General features: G+C 43.8%; 1 protein-coding gene across 2 annotated transcripts in view; it reads right to left on the bottom strand.

The window, feature by feature from the left end:
• Positions 1–21648, bottom strand: part of OSBPL11 (oxysterol binding protein like 11) — a 294199-nt gene that overhangs the window by 161318 nt on the left and 111233 nt on the right. For both annotated transcript variants that reach the window (XM_078682428.1, XM_078682429.1), the window contains exon 6: positions 20306–20507. In XM_078682428.1, coding sequence (XP_078538554.1) covers positions 20306–20507 — 202 coding nt within the window. The remainder of the gene's footprint in view (positions 1–20305; positions 20508–21648) is intronic.

The raw sequence follows: 21648 nt of genomic DNA, 5'->3' as shown, positions 1-21648 counted from the left end.
AATTGAGCCACCCTTGGCTAAAACTGTTTTCCTCCAATATAGATATGGGGTTTTACAGATCAATGCGAATACTTGTCGGTGGGGAGGAGCAAATGATGATCCTAATTGTAAATTGTGTGATTTAAAACAAAGAGAGGACGAGGCGCACATCCTCTTTTCTTGCCCATCATACGAATTGCAACGTAAGAAATGGATCATACCTCTTTGTAAAAACCTGGGCACACGTTCGTATAAAGAGGCAGAGCGATTACTTAGATCCTCAACCATTAGGTTGATAACATTTGGTGTGAGCAGGTATCTTCTTGGTGTCTGTTTAACTAGAAAGAGATTAGGAATGACAATATAAGATTTAAAGTGTTTTTATCGCTGGCATTTTTTAACTATTTATAATTGTATTAAATAGTTTTTAATATTGGTCTTGTATGATGGCTTGATTGTAGGTACTCTATTAGCAAATGAGTAAATGAAGTAGTTTAAAATTATAAACAAATTGGAATGTTCCGGGACCTACTATTATTGCACTTTTGTATATTATGAATGTTTTGCTAATTGTAACAAATTTTTAATCATGTCGATGTTTGTATGTATTATATTGTGTGTTGGCTTTATGACAAAGTGTCGAATAAAAGCTTTACAACAACAATGACATATCATTTATCGGCTTTTCACATTATTTTGTTGAAGTTCTTTTTATTGACTTTAAAGAATCAACAGTGACATCCATATCCTCTTTAGTATTTACAAGCAATAGCTCTTCACTTGTGTCCTTGAGTGGGAGGAAAGTATATCATTATACGTCTTGTGAGGGAGTTCCGGGGAAGTTTTTGTTCAACTCACAGTCTCAGATGCACAAGCTCAAGTGGTACATATTGGATTTAAGCAGTGGCCAGGAAAAGATTCAAAACAGCCCAGGCTCCTGTACTCGAATGGGTGACCAGACGCACTTAAAGATATGGGCGTGGAATGTCAATGGTTTGGGCAATAAAATGAAGCGCACACTGGTCCTGCAACACTTGAAACGACATTCCCCCGACGTAGTGCTCCTTCAGGAGACCCACCTACGAGGAAACAAATGTAGGGCTTTGGATCTGTTCGGGTCTAGGATGGTGGCCCACTCCGGGTTTACATCTGGCTCTAGGGGGGTGGAAATACTAGTCCGTAATGCCCTTCCTCTCACTGTCACGGGAACGTGGACGGAAGACTCCGGGTGTATGGCAGCGGTGGCGGCCAGGTGGGAGGGGCCCATGATAGTATTTAGCGCATGCTACATTCCGCCCGGTCTACATACCCAGACGTATGCGAAACTGGGGGCCCATCTGACAGACCTTCCTCTGAGTGCTTGCGGGTGGCATAAACGCAGTCATGGATGCGGACCTGGACCGCTCCGGGGAGAGGCTGGGCAATAGAGGGGAACTGGGTCTGCAGGGGTTTGCAGCAGCGATGGGGCTTATGGACATATGGCGCACACACAACCCCTCCCACAGACAGTATACCTTATATTCTGCTAGGCATGGGTCCTTTTCTAGAATAGATCACCTCTTCGTGCGAGTGAATCAGATAGGTGATTTCACGGACTCCTGTATCATGGTCAGGGGTATTTTGGACCATTCACCGGTGGGTGTCACTCTCAAGGGACCAATGACAGATAGGCCGGCCTTTCCTAGGATTTACCCTTGGTGTCTCAGAGAAGACTCCATCGCTGATAAACTGAGGGAGAATAAGGGCTCGGTCGATTTCCCAATCATCCTGAGGGAAGCCTATAAAACGGTATTGCGGGGCCAGGCTCAGGCATTAATTGGCACCCAAAAAAAAGAGGAAGCGCTCCAAATTAAACAACTGGAGAGTGCAATTGAATCCCTAGAGAAGACATTAGCGGATCCTCCTCGGGGAGATGCCACGAGCTAGCCCTTAAGCAGAAGGAATTCCGGGCGTTGGCGGAGGGCGAGGCGCGTGCCTACTCCCTTGCCACGCAGCATAGGATTTATGATGCAGGAGACAAGTGTATGAAGCTCCTGGCGTGGCTGGAACGGCGTGACAGGGAGCGGTCTTGGGTGGCTGAGGTGAAGGATAAGTACAGGGTCTTGGCAACTACTAGCGTGGCCTTAGTAGAGGCCCTTGCATCATACTAAGAAGGGGTCTACACCCCGGTATGTGTCAGGACGGAATCGGACTGTGTGGAGTTTCTGCGGGATTTTGCCTTGCCGACCATGACTAGCGAACAAGCCGACATCTTGGAGGCTGAACTCACGAGGCTGGAACGGGTAGATGCCCTTAATTCCCTTCAGATCGGGAAAGCTCAAGGGCCTAACTGGCTACCAGTCGAAATCTACAAGAGGCAAGCCAACATTGTAATAGACCCCATGAGGCAGATGTTCCTCGAAGCTCAGAGGGTGGGAAGGCTCCCGCGGGATCAGCGGGAAGCCACCATTGTGGTCATCCACAAAGCCGGGAAGCCGCCTGACCAATGCTCGTCATATCGGCCTATATCACTCCTTAATGTGGAGGCCAAGGTTTTGGCCAAAGCCTTGGATGAGACTACTTGCGGTGCTGCCAGATTTGGTGCATGTGGATCAGTCAGGGTTCATGCCGCACAGGAGCACTACACTGAATCTGCGTCGCCTATACGGGGTCCTATACATGACAGAGGGGGAGGATCAAATTCCAACGGCATTGATGGCGCTGGACGCCTCAATGGCCTTTGACAGTATCGAATGGCCTTATTTGTTTAAGGTTTTGCAGCGCCTTGGCTTCGGACCGGTGTTTTGCAGTTGGGTGCACCTCTTATACGAACAGCCAGTGGCTAGAGTGCGGGTGAACGGAGCGACGTCTCGGGCATTCCCCCTGCGCAGAGGCACCAGGCAGGGATGTCCACTGTCCCCTCTTCTTTTTGCTCTGGCCCTGGAGCCGTTGGCCCACTGAATCCGAAGGGACAGGTCGTTTTGGGGCCTGGCTCTCACCGATGAGTGGGAGGAAAGTATATCATTATACGCCGATGATATTGTCCTCTACATGGCTCAGCCATATAACTCGATGGCACAGGCGCTCCATCTTTTTGAACTTTTTGGCAGCTACTCGGGGTACACAATTAATTGGACCAAATCGTTGATCTACCCCCTCTCCGGCCCTCCCCCGAGGATCCCATCCCAATGCCCGGCTTCGATAGTCACAGAGGGGTTTAAATACTTGGGGGTGTATGTTACCAGGGACAGGGCGGAGTTCATCAGCAGGAATCTGGAGCCCCATCTGGCGCGATTGGCATCGGATGTCACCCATTGGCGAACCTTGACTATCCCTGATGGGGCGTGCCGCGCCTATTAAGATGCTGGCACTGCCACGCCTGCTTTATATAATGCAAAACTCGCCCTATCCGATCCCGTCAGGGGTGTTCAAGCGCATCGCCTCATCACTGCAGACCCTGCTCTGGGAGGGGGGAACCCGGGAATAGCGATGCGAAAGCTCACGAAGGGGGTGTATGACGGGGGCTGGCCCTCCCGGACGTGCAATTGTACTACTGGGCCTCACAGTTGCAGGTGGTTAATGACTGGGACTACGCCACGCGGTCGGAGCCAGCCTACAAGGTCGATAGGCATGTCATGCTGGGGGGCAGCTGTGATCCTCTTTTGTACGTACGAGCGTAGGCGACGCAGAGATCTTCCGTCGCATAAAGGAGTAGTGCTGCAGTGCTGGAGGGACACTAACAAATTCTTGGGTTGGGCGGGCACTCTAACGGGCAGGACTCCGCTCTGGTTCGGGGACCAGCTGGCCGAGGTCTCCAGTTTAACTGGCTTCAAGGGCTGGAGGCTCATCGGGATTGACTACCTGGGCGACGTGTGGTAGGGGAACTCTCCCAGGTCCTTTGCCTATCTCCAGAAAGAATACCAACTGCGCGACTCCCAACACTATCATTACCTGCGCCTCACACATGCCCTACGGACACACATGCACGCGGACTCCTCGCTCCCAGAATACTCTCCCCTAGAGGACAGACTCCTAGATCCAATCCCGGAGAAACCCACATCTACCATCTACTGCAAGCTCATCAACAATATGCCGGACCCCCTGACCACCCTGCGGGAATGATGGGAGGGTGACATTGGTAGCCTTGAGTATGAGGATTGGCAGGATGCCCTGCAAAGTCCACGCGAAATAGCAATTAGGATCAGGTTCCGCCTGGTGCAATTGAAAATTCTGCATCGGGTTTAGTACCCGTGTACCCACTTGTTCTCCTGGGGGAGGTGCCTGTCTCCTTTGTGTGCGCGGGGCTGTGAGGAGGAGGGGACCTTTTTCACATACTGTGGAGCTGTGTGTACATAGTGCCCTGCTGGACGAAAGTAGCACATACGATGGCATCTGTAGTGGGATAGCTGGTACCGGTGGAGCCGAGGTGGCTATTGCTAATGATTAAAGGGGCCACTGACTGGTCCAGATACAACGAGATTTGGTTAGCAACAGCGGGGGGGGGGGGGTGGCGAAACGTAACATTGCCAGTAGCTGGGCGGCACAGGCGCCCCCTCAGTGGGATCAGTGGATGAGAGACCTGGACAGGTGTCAGAGGGCGGAGGAGACTATCTATAAGTCTAGAGGCTGTGTGAAGAAATGGAAAAAAGTGTGGGGCCCCTGGCGCAGATACCGGGCCGAGCGGGCAGAGGTGGGATAAGGAGGCGTGTATTAATTGCCCATGCCACTATCGGTGTGTCCTTTCAAGTAAATTTACTGTTGATTTTCTATATGTCTTCTGATCACTGCTGTGAATTGTATGAGACCTTGAGCACATTTAATAAAAAGATTAATAAAAAAAAAAAAATATATATATATATATATATATATATATATATATATATATATTACCTACTGGCGGTCGCCAGTAGGTATATATAGTTAGGATTTTTTCTCTATGGGATTTTTGAAAATTCTATGTCTAATAACTTTGGAGATTGTGGACGGAATTGGCTGAAATTTTCAGGAAAATGGCACATTTTGTTTCTGAGCAGCCCTTGAAAATTTGGGGGGGGTTCGTCAAGGGGGGGCCGAGAAAAAAGGGGGGTCCCAAAACGTGTTTTTAACATTGAGTTTTCCATAGGGCGGTTGGCCTCACTTTTAGCCCGAACGGCTGAATGGATTTGCACGAAACTTGGCAAAATTGTAGGGACTGGTAGCCCGATGTGCCTTTTGTAGGTCTCAATATATGTGCTACAGTGGATTTTGAGAAATTAACGTTTAAAAAAAGATATATATCTGTAACAGCGGACCGGGCAGCGCTCCAGGACGCGTACTTTTCGCGCAACGGAGCTTTGTGAAGCGAAGCTGATTGGTTCTCCGGCGTCTGTCAACATTCCAAACAGTCCGTAGCGGCCGCCATCTTGTCTCTCGGTAGGATCGAGAGACAAGAGGAGGCCAAAGCGAAGGGGCAAATGACCATAAGGGGGAATAGTAGATCCTCGCTGACCCCCTAGGTTTGATGTGGAGGTTTTAAAAGGGCCCCGCGGGGCAAAAAAAAAATAATAATAATAATCGAACGGCTGAATGGATTTGCACGAAACTTGGTAAAATATTAGGGACTGGTAGCCCGATGTGCCTTTGCTAGGTCTCAATATATGTGCTCTAGTGGATTTTGAGAAATTAACGTTCAAAAAAAGATATATATCTGTAACAGCGCTCCGCTTCGCGTAACGGAGGTTTGCGAAGCTGATTGGTCATTCTGTCACTGGGCTATAGTTGGGCTACATCTGGCTGATATTTGGGCTACATTTGTTTTTTTTGTCTCTGGCGGCCATCTTTGGGCTACATTGGGCTACATTGGGCTTCATTGGGCTTCATTGGGCTACATTGGGCTACATTGGGCTACATTTGGGCTCCAACATATATATAGGCCAATGTAGCCCAATATATATTTTTCAAAGTTAATTTTCGTAAAAACCACTGGAGCATATATCTTGAGACATAGCAAAGGCACATCGGGCTACCAGTCCCTACAATTTTGCCAAGTTTCGTGGAAATCCATTCAGCCGTTCGAGCTAAAAGTGAGTCCAACCGCCCTATGGAAATGAAGGAAATGAATGGGTAATTTGTAATTAGCAAATAGCTAATCGCAAACTAGGAATGGTAAAGAATCGCTATTTATTCCTTAAAGTTCGCTATTTAGGAAATGCAAAAAACTTTGATGATACATATGGCGGTTCATCTCGAACAAGATAAGAAGCATAGGGATAGATTTATGATGACTGGCGCATCACCAGGGATGTGTTAGTCATTCTGTGCCGCTGTTCCGTCACCTATGGTGTGCTGCATTTACAATGCGGCGCATCATGGGGCAAAAACAGCACAGATGCGTGATGTAACTGTGCCGTAAAGGTGGCGCATTGCTGGAGTTGTATCGCAAGTGTGATGAAGCTCCAGGAAGGGTCGGGGGTGCCCCTGTCGCAGGGTTTCTGTTCTCACACAGAACTGTGGACAGAGGATTGGAACCTCGGCGAATTAGGGTGCCCCAAAACTCACCTTAGTACTCAAAAACCCCTTAGCAAGCTAGGTACAGTGTCACATTGGATATAACAAACTCTCAATGTTTAGACAATCCAGAATATGAACTTATAGTACCTCAGGATACGTGGAACTCATGAACAGTCGGTCGTTATATATTTCTTAGAAACCAGAACATGGAGTTAAGAAGAACACATGTGTATTTGAAATGTTGATTTACTAATGCCGTCTTCTCAGGCGTAGTATCTTAGATAATACAAGTACACATATTATCAGTAGCAAAATTACCAGCATAGTTACTAGTACATAAAAAGCGAATGGTGACAGTATGTTAACATGCTGTAAATGAATAAGAGTTATCAACACTTATAAGCAGCCACGGGCCGTGGAGGGAGTTACGGTGGGGCAGGGAGGCGGGGAGGGGCAGGGTGGAGAGGGCTCCACCCTGCCCCTCCCCCTCCCCGCCTCCCTGCCCCATCGTAACTCACTCCACGGCCCGCGGCTGCTTATATCTCACCCTCCCTAATACACATATTATATTATTTGCTAAGAAGGTCTCTTTGTGTTGGTTTAGGGCGTGCCCATACTTTAGTGTCTTAGATTTGAAGGAATCACATCAGCATACACCAGCTCTCTCTTCATGTGAACCGCATTAAGTGTTGTGTATGTGTGTTCGGCAAAGCAATATAAAACCCGCCTCATGCCCAGGATTGGCAGAAGCTGCACTTATGTTATGAGTATGAAGTCGTGGAGATCAGACCTCATAACAATTCTGTATCGTGTTGTTCTTGAAACTTCAGCACTCGCTGTACAGATATAGTTTAACAAGTAAAGCAGATAGTAGAGCAATAACATATTATTCTCATGTAAATCACGATGAACTATTAGGTTGAAAGCTAAAGCAACAACTAAGTGTCGTGTGCAGAAGTTGCAAAAAAGGAAAAATGGCGTTTAAACCGGTAATGAGCCCATGCTAACTTAACACGGTGTAAAGATATCCAGGACCTAGATGACACCTCCCCATGATCCGGAAACGAACTGAATAAGATAATAGAAGTGCCATCTCATGAGAGCAGATTGCAACTTTATATGTGGACGGTCCGCAAGGTAAAATATTAAAAACTAGGAAAATTTAATGCTAAAGAAAAATAAAACAGCCAAGTACTTTATCGAGTCTTAAGCCAATAGGCAAGCTAAATAATAAAAACTTGACAAATAAGTCAATGAATTGTCAATGAAATGCTAGTACTCAGCATATCAAAAATGAAAAAGGTCTATGACATAACTGTGTATGCAAAATAAGCTGCAACAGCCTCCAATAGGAAGTCACCGTCTTCATCCGAAAAGAGTTCAGCCATCCAATTTAAAAGCGGAAAAGAACATACGTGCTCTCCCAGCACCGGATCCTCTATCACCATCAGAGGACAGCTCGGTGGGTTTTCAAGAAAGCTCTGTTCCAAGAAAGACTGTGTTGCCGCCAGTAAATTCCAGGGACCAATTAGTCCATGCATCAATGCCACAGCCATAATCCTTTCGCCAGGACAAACCAACTCGTGAGTAATGATAGGAGTCATCAGCTGATTAAATTCGACGTCAGGAGAAACCGGTCCGCAGAGACACAAATCAATGGCCCAATCGAAATCACAGGTCAGGCAGTGAAATACAGGCTGGACACAGGTGAAGTAGGAGAATCGAAAAGATAATCCATATGCCGTGCTTAATATCGCCAACGGCATTGTGCCATAATATTCTAGCATGCGATTGCGGAACAGTGTCAGCAGCTGCAGGGCGGGAGGTTGCACAGGAGGGACATCCATATTTTAAAATGTAAAAAAGCACAAGAGCGTCCACTGGTAATGCAAGTAAAAATGGCAATCCACGAAGCAGAGTGGAAAAAATAGAATGAAAGAAAGCAGGGATGACTCCAAAGATTTTCTCAAATGAAGTCACGAGACCACTGGTAACAACTTTAAAAAAGTGCGCCAGGGCCTTTGTGGAGGATGCGTTAAAGATAGTCCGAACCATGTCGCTGAAATGCAAAGGCGAATCAGTATTTAAAAGGGTCTGCACCTCTGTACGGGTGTTCGCTATGTGAAGCACGAAAGTTTCACGGGCCGAACTCAAGGCCACCTCTCTCTGAGACAAAAGAGCTCTTATTCTTGCCATGCCGTTGAAATCTGCTCCCAAGGTTGGTATTTGTGGCGAGATTGAAAACTCCCTATGTTCATGTGTGGGAGGAAATAGAACATTTCTGCAGCAAATAACCCGTTCACTTACTGTTACGATAAAAGGAATACTTTTAATTAACCCAGAACAATCTTCATTATTGAGCATCAAATAACTACCATTTTCCAACAACTTGAACGTGGGGATGATAGCAGGAACTGGCGTGCCTTGCAACACGCAAGCCATATTTGGTCGGTGTTTGTTGCATGAACCGTGTAACTGTATGTGCCTACACATTAGTGAATGATCTGGCGTCTCAGTGCATTCCTCTCCATTCAGATAAACTTCTTGATCATCTTTGAAACATCTGTATGTGTATGGAAGCGACCAGACCTCATGAAGAAAAGCACTACCTAAAGGTTCATAACGACCTATTGGTATATATTTCATACAATTTGAAAACTTATATAAAGCAAAAGGCAGCGTTATTAAACCGTGGATAAGGCACGTTGCCAAAAAACCCGCAATCCTCTGCTGATGATGTCACTGAGCATGTCATGAATGATGTAATATGTGACATCATCAGCAGTGGATTACGGGTAATAGTATCTCTAGTTTACTCCCCTATAGCTGTCTTTCTTTTAACATAAGTGTCTGTTTCCTTCCCTTATACTTACTGTTTTTGGTTCGCTTCCGGTTCGCGTACCGGCGAGCGAACTGGGAAGCGAACTAAGAGAAATAGAGGTTGGCACAGTTCCAAATATTGTACCAATTTTTTAATAACGGGGAGGTAGTTCTGAAAAGAACTTTTTTTTATTGTTTTTGTTGTTTTATATTTTTTTTATTTTTTTTCTGAACATTTTTTTACTTTTTTTGAATTTTTCTGAACAGTTTTATATTTTTTGGGGTTTTTCTTGGAGGTGGCAATGAAAACGATTCATTGTAAAGGGCTCAACAGGAGCAACAAAACAAAAAAAATGTATTTATTATTTTGGGCGTTTCGTACAAACTTGCATATGATAGTCAATAGCTCTGTTGATCAGAGTGATGCTTCTTTCTCCGTAGCAAATGAATCCATCGCAATGTACGCAGACGTGTTTTACTTCACCAAATCTCATTTGTATATTTGGCACTATCTCCCTGCCCTCTGGTCCCGTTACTTCCGGTACAACAGATCTTCTGGCCATAATAGGGAGATTATCTAGGTCGTTCCGAAACTGTGCAGCACTGTAGTTGTTAGGATGCCACCTAGTCATATGGCGATGCATTGTGTAGTTTCCGAAACTGTATTTTTTCTCGGTCCCTCTGGACAGTCTATCTTGACATATAAGGCAAGTTACGTATCTTGCATTTACTTTTTTCTGACCTTTGGGAATTTTAAAAAATTGCCAAATGAAGTTTTCTTTCCGGTGAGACGTCCTGGGCTCCTCAGGCAAAAACTGCCTCTCTTCGTGCTCGTCGTCCTGTTCCTCTTCTTCCTCTTCTTGTTGAATTATAACTTGAGCAGGTGGTCCACTCTTCCTTGGATGTGGTGGAGGTGGTGGGGAAGCACCAGCTGAAGCTACTAAAGAAGCCATTGCTCAGTGATCACAAAGGGTCTTTCTCTCACAATGATGAAAGTCAGAGTGAGGAAAGAAGGAGGGATTTTCATCATTTGGGAAAAACAAGAGTTCTCAACCAATGAAAAGTGTTCATTTTAGATTATATGACCTAGTCTTACATCATTAGGAAACCAAAAGTGAAATGAACCAATGAAAAGTGTTATTACCAAGTCACATGACCTGCTGTGTTTACGTTAAGCGCTTTGCAGGGCCTCCCGGTTTGCTTCCAGAAACCTGCGCTTTGCGACTCGCTTCGCGTACCAGTTCGCTAACGTAGCACGTCATATGACGTATCACGCAACAACGTGAAACGTCATGCGGACGGGAGGCGTCACGATGTTGTTTTCTAACGCGGCAGTTGCGGTAAAGAAACGTTTACCGGCTCGCGGTCTATTTCGCGGCATCAAGGTCAGCTAACGGGAAGCTTCCCGATTCGCGAAGCGGGAACGAAGAAAAAAAAATATTTAAAAAAAAAATTATTCATAAACATATAAAATATATTTTTGGATTTAAAGAAGAATACATTTTACAGCTACAGATATTAGCTGTTAAAAAACCAATGAAATTCACTGAAAAAACCATAGGTTATAGACCATATATAGTTAGGAATTAGCATTTACAAAACCTTGAAAATTCACTGAAAAAACCATAGGTTATAGACCATATATAGTTAGGAAATAGCATTTACAAAACCTTATTTTACTCACACAAAACCATTGAAATTCCATATATAGTTAGTTGCACTAACTATATATCGCGCACCCGCAATCCACTACTGATGATGTCACATATTACATCATTCATGACATGGTCAGTGACATCACTGATGACATCACTGATGACATCTCAAATGACATCACTGATGACATCACTGATGACATCTGATTTGACATCAATGACCACATCACTGATGATATCATTCATGTGACAATACAATGCATCTCCTCACATTTTAATATAACCTCTGTTTCACCCAGTGTTAAATACAGAGTATAATTTTTGAAACCATTGACACACCAATACTAGTTACTACATACGCACTCACTGATTCCTATGTCTACACACACATTCACTCATTCACCCATACAATCATTCATACATACAATCACTCATCTTTACAACACTATCATATGCACTCATACACCTATACAGACACTCACAGTCTGCCACTCATCCATGGAGTTACTCACACACGTAGTCAGTCCTGTTAAAGAATCAATGACACTTCCATTTTCTTGTCTATACAGTTAAACATAGAGCAGCTTACATTTTCAAACATATACTAACACATACTTACCTTCTTATAGAATCATTGATACAAGTACACATTGATCTGCACAGAGTCACACACCTCCCAGCCAGCCACACACACACACACTCAGTCTCCCATACAAATACTTGGACAATCAATCAGTAACCCATATAGTTAATCATATAGCTACTGATCAACACATGCAGCAGTTTACAGAACAACAGACATAATGATGCTCAAATTAAGATAGTTTAGTCACTAACCCATGCACTCAGTGAGACACATTTAATCACTCACTCATACATTCAGTCATGCACCTACTAAATCCTTTGTCCAGACACTTATACTTCCACTCATTCTTCAATATGTAAGACACATTTTAACTTTACAGAAACACACAGTCACTGGATGATGTCATCAGTGATGTCATCAGTGATGTCATTTGAGATGTCATCAGTGATGTCATCAGTGATGTCATTTGAGATGTTATCAGTGATGTCATTTGAGATGTCATCAGTGATGTCATCAGTGATGTCACTGACCATGTCATGAATGATGTAATATGTGACATCATCAGCAGTGGATTGCGGGTGCGCGATATATAGTTAGTGCAACTAACTATATATGGAATTTCAATGGTTTTGTGTGAGTAAAATAAGGTTTTGTAAATGCTATTTCCTAACTATATATGGTCTATAACCTATGGTTTTTTCAGTGAATATATATATATATATATATATATATATATATATATATATATATATATATATATATATATATATATATATATATATATATATATATATATATATAGCTGCTTTTTAGGGACTGATTGTACGACCCTCAGGTGAACAGAAAAGTATTATGCATATTTACAGTGAGCAAGGGCAGGGAACAGCTACTGGATGTTACATTAATAGTGTATGTACAGACTAAAATCAAGCTCATGTACAGCTCTATCTGAAGTGAATGTTTCCAGTTGTATGGCAAGTTAAAAATTCCAAAACTCAAACGGAGGGTGTTTTTCCTTGAGAGTTCCACCAGTCTTCCTCAGAAAGGATGTCAGTTTGGCTTCAACGCTGACTTAGTCTTAAGGTAAGGTTCCTGCCCCACCTAGGGATCAGCATTCCCTGGTGACCAGACTGAGTATTAACAGGATGTTTACCACTCCATTCTCTGTGACTTGGGGCACGAGGCAGGGCTGTAGCCACGCAGCGATCCTTTCTACGATAGCAATGGAGGCCTAAGTAGCCCGCTTGTGCCAACACCACGCACCTTAGCTTTACTGCCAGGGGGGTGCTAATATCAATATATGCAGATATTACATTGTATGTCCGTGACCACCAGATTAATCTCTCCCCAATAACTGACGTTTTGATCCGCTTTGGCAGGCATGCCGCGATCTCCATCAATTGGTCGAAATCCATTCTGTTCCCTCTCATTTGGGTCACACACCAGTTTGTAGCTGAATGCACGCTTCAGTGAGTGACTTAGCCAACCCCACTCACTGGGAATTTGGGTGAGCAGAAAATCAATTAACTCTGGAGGGCAAATTATGGTTGAGCCATGACCTGGCTAGAAGAACGCATAGCAATGTGGTCCAGGCTGCCCCGGTCCATGGCAGGCAGGATCGACAAAATGATAATACTCCCCAAGTGCCTTTATTTGTTCCTCAGCATTCTTGTTACGCTCAGGGAACACTTCCTAAAACAGCTGTGCTCCAAACTGGTGACACTGGCGTGGGCAGGCAGACAAACATGGGTGACATGGGAAATTCAGACTTTACTAATCCCACATGACGGCCCTAACACCCCGACATGCATCTTTATTATTACTGTGCTAAGGTTCAATTTGCACATATTTGGCTGCATCCTACGCTATTCCATCTGCATTGGGCAGTAGAGGCAGACAGTGTGGCCTCTGGCCAATGAGTTGTACAAGTCGGTTAGGCCTCGTTGCGATGAGATAGACACTGTGACATGCACTATGTGGGCGTGGGACGGCCTGCACTGGAGGGCCTGTATCATTTGCCTCTACACAGCCATCATGCTGCTAGCCAAAAATCCAATGCTTCGAGTGATGGCCAATCAGGGCAGCAGTCCTCATGGCTGGGGCTCACCATGCTTCCAGACCTACATCCTGACTAGCATTTCATACAATCACATAGATATAAGAGAATCCTTAGCTTGCAGCTCTCAATCGCCTATTATACCACCAACTCTGGGCCACCTTACATACTTTGCATACCATGTTCCTGAAATCTCCTCCTACATTTCATGCTCTAGAGCACATACTAGTCAGCCCATCTCCCGCTAAGCTCATTACCGACCTATGTGCTATTATGCAGGAGAAAGCCCCTGTGGATACCCCCCGCCCAGGGCCCGGGTTGCTTGGGAGGCAGGTATGACCCCAATTTCCCCATCTCTGAGGTACAATGGAACTACTGCTGTGCCCAATCCAGCGCCCTCTCTCCACACTAAAGACAGACTTATACACTTAAAATTCCTGCATAGAATGTATTGTATACCTGTTACACTGCGATGCCGGAGAGGCGCTGCTCCCTCAGACACTTTTCTTCATCTTGCCTGGGACTGCCCTGGCGTCTTTTTGGACTCATTTCTATACAACCGCAGCCCAGATAACCAGTCATTCTCCACAGCACACACCACAGGTGGCCCTCTTGGGTTACGTGAAGGAGCTCCCTTCCAAAGTTTGACAGCTTACGGCGATGTTGCTCCTTCTGGCTAAACGAAGAATGCCCATTCACTGGGGACAATGCCCTGCTCCAAAAATTGCAGACTGGCTTCGGATGAGACGTACTGCCAGGAACAGCTTGCTGCCTACTGGGAACTCCTGCCACACGCTGCTGTCCAGTAGTTATTTGGGACCCTCTGAGTGGCCTTTCTTACCCTCAGGGCCTCACTTCAGCAGACCTGTAAGGCACCTCCTTGCTGCGGGCACCCGTTTCTATGGGCGCAGCCCCCTCATCCCCCCCTGACCAGAACCATGTCTGTGGCACCAGATCATCAATTGCCGCTGTGTGCACTTTACCTTCTGGAGTTACCATGTGTATCTATCTTTCGTTGTGATTGAGTGGTACTGCTTTGTATGTAAGGCATGACCCACCCTTCCACCCACCTTCCCCCTCATTTATTCTCTTCCCTGGTTGTTGTTTAGAGCCAATCAATAAATTCTATTAAAAAAATATATCTACTACTTTTACAACGTTAAAGGTAAAAAAAGGAAGCTTTGTGCACCATTGATTACCTTACTGTTGCAAGCTTGTTCAGGCCCATTTCTGTTATGTGATGTGCTTGTAAAGTCTTCTTAACATGGTCGGCCTTCAAGAAAGTCTGTTGTCCCGAAGATGCTATCTATGCTTGTTCAAGAGCCACACTCCAGCCACTGTGGCCTAATAAGCCTCCTAAACACTTCAGGAATACTATCTTGCAGTGGAAACAATCAGGTATAAAAAGAATGCAATAATATCAAAAAGTATCAGGTCAACTCCGATGTATTTCTTTCATAAGTTTGCAGAGTGGTGTAACCTTGTATATTGGTCCTGGATTCCAAACATGTACTGCATTACCAGTACCAGTCATTGAATGATGTGGCAAGTCAACTGGCATGGAATCTTATCGAATTAATGGAAGTAGAACAGATGTCCTGGTTGGTACGGGTGGGTTCTCCTTAATCTGACCAGAGTGCAAAGCAGACCAACTTGCATGCATCATTGGAACTCTCTTTTCAAGCGGTACAGAAACATGAATGAACAAAGTATACGAGTCGGTCTCTTCACCTACCCATTCGCGTGGAGCATATTCAAGGTAAGAGAGCTTTGGAGCAGAGCAATCCAATAAGCTAACTGCAACTGGAGAGACTAAATATTAGCTTGTATGCTATTCCATCGCGTTCTTGGATGAACGTTTCCTTATTTCGAGGACTTCACCTCTATGATTGGTTTTTATAATCAGGATGTTTGGCAGAAGAGAGAAATTCCAGTTCCAAGGAATGTGCCCTCTCTGCACGTGTTGCATTTGGATTGAGTGGGGTTGACAGCCTAAAAAGAATGCTCATTTTGTCTCTTGGGCTTCAATGAACACTTCAACCCTTAGATGACTGATGCTGCTCCTTTAGGTTATTAAGAGAGGTTCGTAGTGCTAGGATAATACTTGGCTGTATTCAAATGTACCTCACTTTGCAATCTTCAGCTCCACATTTTCATACATATTAGAGTGAGAAGTGTAGAAGGGATAGATTTTTCTTAATATTTTTCCTTGAATAATCCAGAAAAGATTGATGGTTTGTGTTGTAGAATATCTTAGCATAATATTGCAGTTGCTTATGCTAAGACCACTGCTTCCAATTCATCATCAGTCTTGCCTGAGAGTGTATGCGATTACCCAGTTTACTACTTTTATTATGTCACTGCCTCCTGAATGTGCCTCCAGTTCAGGTAAAGTATGTTTTAGCCCTGTGGAACTAAGGATGAATCAATTTTCTGAAAAATCATTGTACACTAGCCAAACTTAAGCTCACAATGTTTTTTAAAAAGTGCATATTTTCTTCTCATTCTAGAGCTTGCAATTGTGCTTCTGAATAGCAAGCACTTTGATTTATCATTTTCAACTATGGCTTAATATTTTTACAAGTGTGTGAGGCAGAGGCACCCTGTACAGTATACTGGATGGATGACAATCATGTCTTTATCACTTAGTTTTGACATTGAGCCCTTCATCTTGAAGAGTCAAATGAAGCTGCCTTATAAGGGGATCCCCCGAGAAAACTGATGCAAGTAGCAATGCTATTTTTCGGATCCCAGGGTATTTATTATCAAAGAAGAAACACTAAATTTACAAATGAAAGAAATACATAATACAACCACTCAAAGTCTGAATTTCAACCTAAGGAAAGAAAAGTCAAATTTAGCTATTCACAACTCTCTGCACTGCACAGAGTACTTCTCCAAATTGTATCGAGAAGCTTTCCTAAGTGATGAGAGGTAGGCAAATGCCAAAAACATAATACAATTACATAAGCAAATTAGCAGTGTGTACCTCTTGTGCGCGCTCAACTTCATAAATGTGATCATGTTTCCTAACCTTACATCCATCTTTGGTTGATATCTTCTTTAAACACTGGTTACAGAGCAGTGACTTTGTTGTGGCATGGAGGGGCTAACCCCTTGTATTCATTCATCATTCATACATTCTTACACTCATCCACTTCATGCCTGCCCCCAACTTAGGTTCTGTTTTTTAGCAAACTACTCAAGCCCCAAATGCTTTCCTGTTCTATGTTATTTTTTTTACTATCCAGGATTCCTGCAACCCCTCTATTTATTTACCCTCTCCTCCCCTACTTATGCAGTGGTTTGCCATCCCTAAACCGTACATTCGACCATGGTGGAACATTCAATTAAAAATACAGTGGTCACCAGTGTACACTCATACATGTGCACGCCCTGGCAGCCATCTTTGAATGGCATTACTTTAACACGAAAAACATCAATGCATATGTGATTTACTGGCAGAGTTTTTCCCATTAATTAAAGCCAATGGAGACGAGCACTGGCAACATCAGTAGCACAGACTTATTGCTGAGACAATCTAACGCAAAAAAGCAACTGGGATGTTTCAACAAGAGGAACAAAGAAAAATAGATCTTATCATCAGAAGGGGGTGTTCCTTCCTTATGCCTCATGGGTATCCAAAGATATTCGATTAGACACTTCACTCACTTTATGGTGACATGCTTCATCAACAATGCCTATCCACACGCTGGTAGGATGAGACCACGAGTGCGGACTCAACCAAAGATAGATTGGGAGTTCTTAGATAAATCAAAGTGGATAAGCAGGGATCCAAAAGAAAGGTATATGGTTAAAAATACCTACAGGTATACCGAAAGATTTCCTTTATTCATAGGGCACCTGCGGTATGGATAAAAGGTTTTGAGGTTTATTATTGAATGTAATTGTTCAATTAAACCTGCTATATTTGTGCCAGCATGTTACAGCCCCTGCTAGGTGCCCGTTCGGGTCTGGGGCCTTTGTCAAGTCTTGCTAAATGTATCTCTGCTTTTCTATACATGAACACCATGCACATTCATGAGACCTAAGGCTCTCGTCGGTCTTCGGTCCTTGGGAATTTTCCAGAATTCTGAGTTTAAGGGTCATGCGGTTCTAGAGAGTAGTGCTGTCTTTTAGTCACACTTTTGTCAAAGCACGAGCACCACGGAAATACCCAAGCATCTCTAGTCCGCTTCCGAGACAATGCTTGCTTTTTTTTATCAATGCAGCAGGTGTTCAGCATGCAGCATCCCTGTCACGCAACCTTTCCCTTCTTTCTTGACCTTTCGAATGCAGGCATCTGTCTGCTTGCATAACATTTGTTTTAAACTGGAATTCATTTTTAACGAAGGCAACTAAGCTCGGCGTAGTTTCTTGATGTATGTATTTACTCAAGCTTTACTTATTGAGCAGTAAAAATCAACAGTATAAGTAAGTCCATGTTTTATATAATAAACTAAGCAAGTCCTACATTCACGAGCATAATTATTTGATGTATTTGAATTCTGACCATCATTATTGTGAGCTAGAACTTAGGAGTGTGACAAGCAGGGTAGGTAATACTAAAATCAGGAATAATGGATCCTTGCAGCACACATTCAGCTATGTGGCAGTACTGGTGATTCGATCGTGCCTATGGACAGTGCGTAGAAACCCTCACGGGTCAGTGCCGACAGACCAGGAGAGAGGAGGCATCGCCATCGTCCACAAGGACTCCCTCCGCCTGACCTCCCACTCGGACAACCCAAATAACACGATGGAACATTTCCAATTCCAGGTCCAGACCAACCCAAACACAACTCTTCTTGGAACCCTCATCTATGGGCCCCCTGGTCCCCACCCGCCTTTCACTGACGAAATTGTCAACTTTATTGCACCCCAGGCCCTCACATCCACCAACTACATCCTACTCGGTGACCTCAACTTCCACCTGGAAAACCCCCACGACCAGAACACTGCTTCCCTTCTAGAGAACCTCACCAACATCGGACTGAAGCAGCTAGTCACCGTGCCAACCCACACAGCAATGCACTCTACACCGGCATCACCCAGAAACTCCTCAAGGAACTACAGAACGCTCGAAACGCCAAAGTAAGACTGGTCCTCAACATCCCCTGCCAAAGCCATATCATCAAACACCTTTATGAACTTCACTGGCTCCCAGTCAACAAAAGAATTACCTACAAGCTCCTCACTCATGCCTACAAAGCCCTCCACGACGCTGGACCAGCATACCTCAACCACCGCCTCGCATTCTACGTTCAGACAGACACCTGTGCTCCGCCAAATAGCCCTTGCCTCCATCCCTCGGATCCAAGACACAGGAACTGGAGGAAGATCCTTCTCCTACCTTGCCACCAAGATCTATACACCCTTCCCCCTCCACCTCAGGCAATTCCCGTTGTTGACCCAATTCAAGAAGGGATCTCAAGACCTGGCTTTTCGACTGAACTCAGACGGATCAGCAGACCCATCTCCCCCCCTTCCTCTCCCCCCCCAGCGCCTTGAGACCCTCACGGGTGAGCAGCTGCACTATACAAAACCCTTGTTGATTGATTAATCGCACTATACAAATCCAAGTATTGCAGCAGTCCCCTCAGGCATTTAATTGCCTTCTTGCAACTGAAAACCTCGTGTCCCACAGAAACAGTCTTGGCTTCAATCTTGCCTTCAACCCTGGTTTCTGTATCGAATCATCTGTGGAAGTGACATTTCCTCACCATCCACCTTTTACCTAGCCCTCCTCTCTCCTACAACCCTTCCTCATATGCTTTTCTCTCTCCGTTCTCTTCTCTGGTGTCACATATATGTATTTGACACTTGACCCCCTTTGGTTGACACTGCATACAAGATTATTAAAAAACTGCAGTGTTTGATGGATTATTTTGTAAAGTGCTTCACGATTTTAGACCCCTGATTTTAAGAGACAGTAGCGCCTCTGATTATGTATTCATTGTTTTACATATTAAACATTGGAGACTGTTCATACTGTATTATTCTTGCCATTCATTTATTACAATTATTGACATCTTTCAGAGTAGGCAATTTTAGCAAACAATGTATTATTTACTTGAAACTTAATATCGTTTTTAGCTAAACGTTCAACTTCTTGCTTATTGTTCAAGGTTTATTCTATTTTATTGCTATGCACTGTAACAGTAGTTATGATTACCAATTTTAAAAAGACTCACTTTAAAGACCTGATTTAGCTTAAAATTGATCATAAATCCAAAGTTGTTGGAAATAGGGCCACCATATTAGCTTTGGCCAAAGTCACCCCAAAATCCTTAAGTGTCCCCACCAACAGCATGATTTACATCTTTCTTTGTTATTTCCTCCATCCTGAATTGGGCATATACATGCTATTAATGTTTTTTTTCTAGTGTTTATATGGGTTATTATTATTCTTTTAGCCTACAACGTGGTCACTATTATACACAGCATTTTATTACTACATTTTATATTCCTGTATTCTATTTTTTTTATGTGAATTGATATGATGCTCCTGGTTATAAACAGGCTAAATAAAATACTGAAATGTGTGTCTTTATTTTGAATATTCTGAATATTGCAAACCATATTTTTTTAAGGTAAGGCTCGAGACAAAAGGGATAAGCTAAATATTATAACCTGTAACAAAACAAATATAAGTAAACAATACTTTACATGCACAGGCATATATTTACTCCGGCGTCGGTATAAACCATTGACACCCTCTATGGTGACACAACTGCTTACCTGACGTAAAGGCGCGCTTCTGCTGGGACGCATGTTGCAACTGTAAGATGTGGAAGCAGTCGTTTAAGCAGTTCAGGGTGGCCATGGAAGTGGCTTTTAGCATTAAAAGATCTTGATCCAAAGAAGTGAGGTGACCCCCAGTTGGAAGGCATTCAATACCTTTTATTAGGTCTCTTTGCTGCATTTCCGCCTGAGACATCATCTGTTAAAATGACAGACGTTTAAAGGGAACAGAAAATTAGACAAACTTAAACTGCTTCAGTTTAGATAAACTTTTATTTTAGTTTTCAAAATATCTTTTGAGCTACTAAGAAATACATTCAGGAAATAATACTTAATACAGAGAAGAATGGTCAAGGCTTGGACGTTATACTGAGCAACCACTATATACACATATATATATATATATTTGTTAAAAATCTTAGATCTCCGAAAGTTATTCACCAATTGCTTTGAAATGTTGACACAACGTTGGATTCGATTAAGCGCGTGTTTATATATACACAACGTTGGATTCGAATACGTGCGTGTCCAATACATGCGTGTTTTAATCGAAAGGCCGAACAGACACTATCGATTTGGTTGCTGCGCAACAACTACAAGGGACGCATAGAGACAATAGTCTACATATATTAGGATGGACAGTTGGTGTCAGGATGGCATAGTCTACAAATATTAGGATGGACAGTTGGTGTCAGGATGGCAGACCGGGAAGTGGGTGGATGGAGGGGGAGGAGTTGGTTCACTTTGCAACATTAGCGCGTGTTTATATATACACAACGTTGGATTCGAATACGCACATGTACAATATGTGCATGTTTTTAATCGAAAGGCCCAACAGACTATCGATTTGCTTGCTGTGCAACAACTACAAGGGACGCATGCAGACAATAGTCACAAAAACATATTGTATACCCACAAGCATTGTGAAATTAAACATATTAGAAACGTGCGCTTACTTATATATATATATATAGGAATATATTTGTTTTGGCCTGTTTTCTGGTCTCACGATCAACTGGGATAAGTCGGTGATAATCCCCTGGACCGCGAATACTGCCCGCCACCTATGTAATATCCGCTTGTACGGTCAACTGAACCAGTTAAATATCTAGGGGTGTGGGTGCATCGTGACCCGGAGATTGTTATAAGAGAAAATTATGGAAAGGCCTACACCGTGCTTGAGCACCAGCTGGATAGATGGTGCCCTCTACCGCTGTCCCTAGCAGTACGCATTGCTGTGATTAAAATGGTTATCTTGCCAACAAGGGGAACAATTGTAAGCCCTTATCCGATAAAGGAAGTCATCCTGTCTCTCCTCATGATAGAAAGCCGACTTGCGC

Source organism: Lissotriton helveticus, chromosome 3_1 (genome assembly GCF_964261635.1).
Source record: "Lissotriton helveticus chromosome 3_1, aLisHel1.1, whole genome shotgun sequence".
In the NCBI taxonomy this organism is placed as follows: Eukaryota; Metazoa; Chordata; class Amphibia; order Caudata; family Salamandridae; genus Lissotriton; species Lissotriton helveticus.
This window is presented reverse-complemented; position numbering and strand designations above follow the sequence as displayed.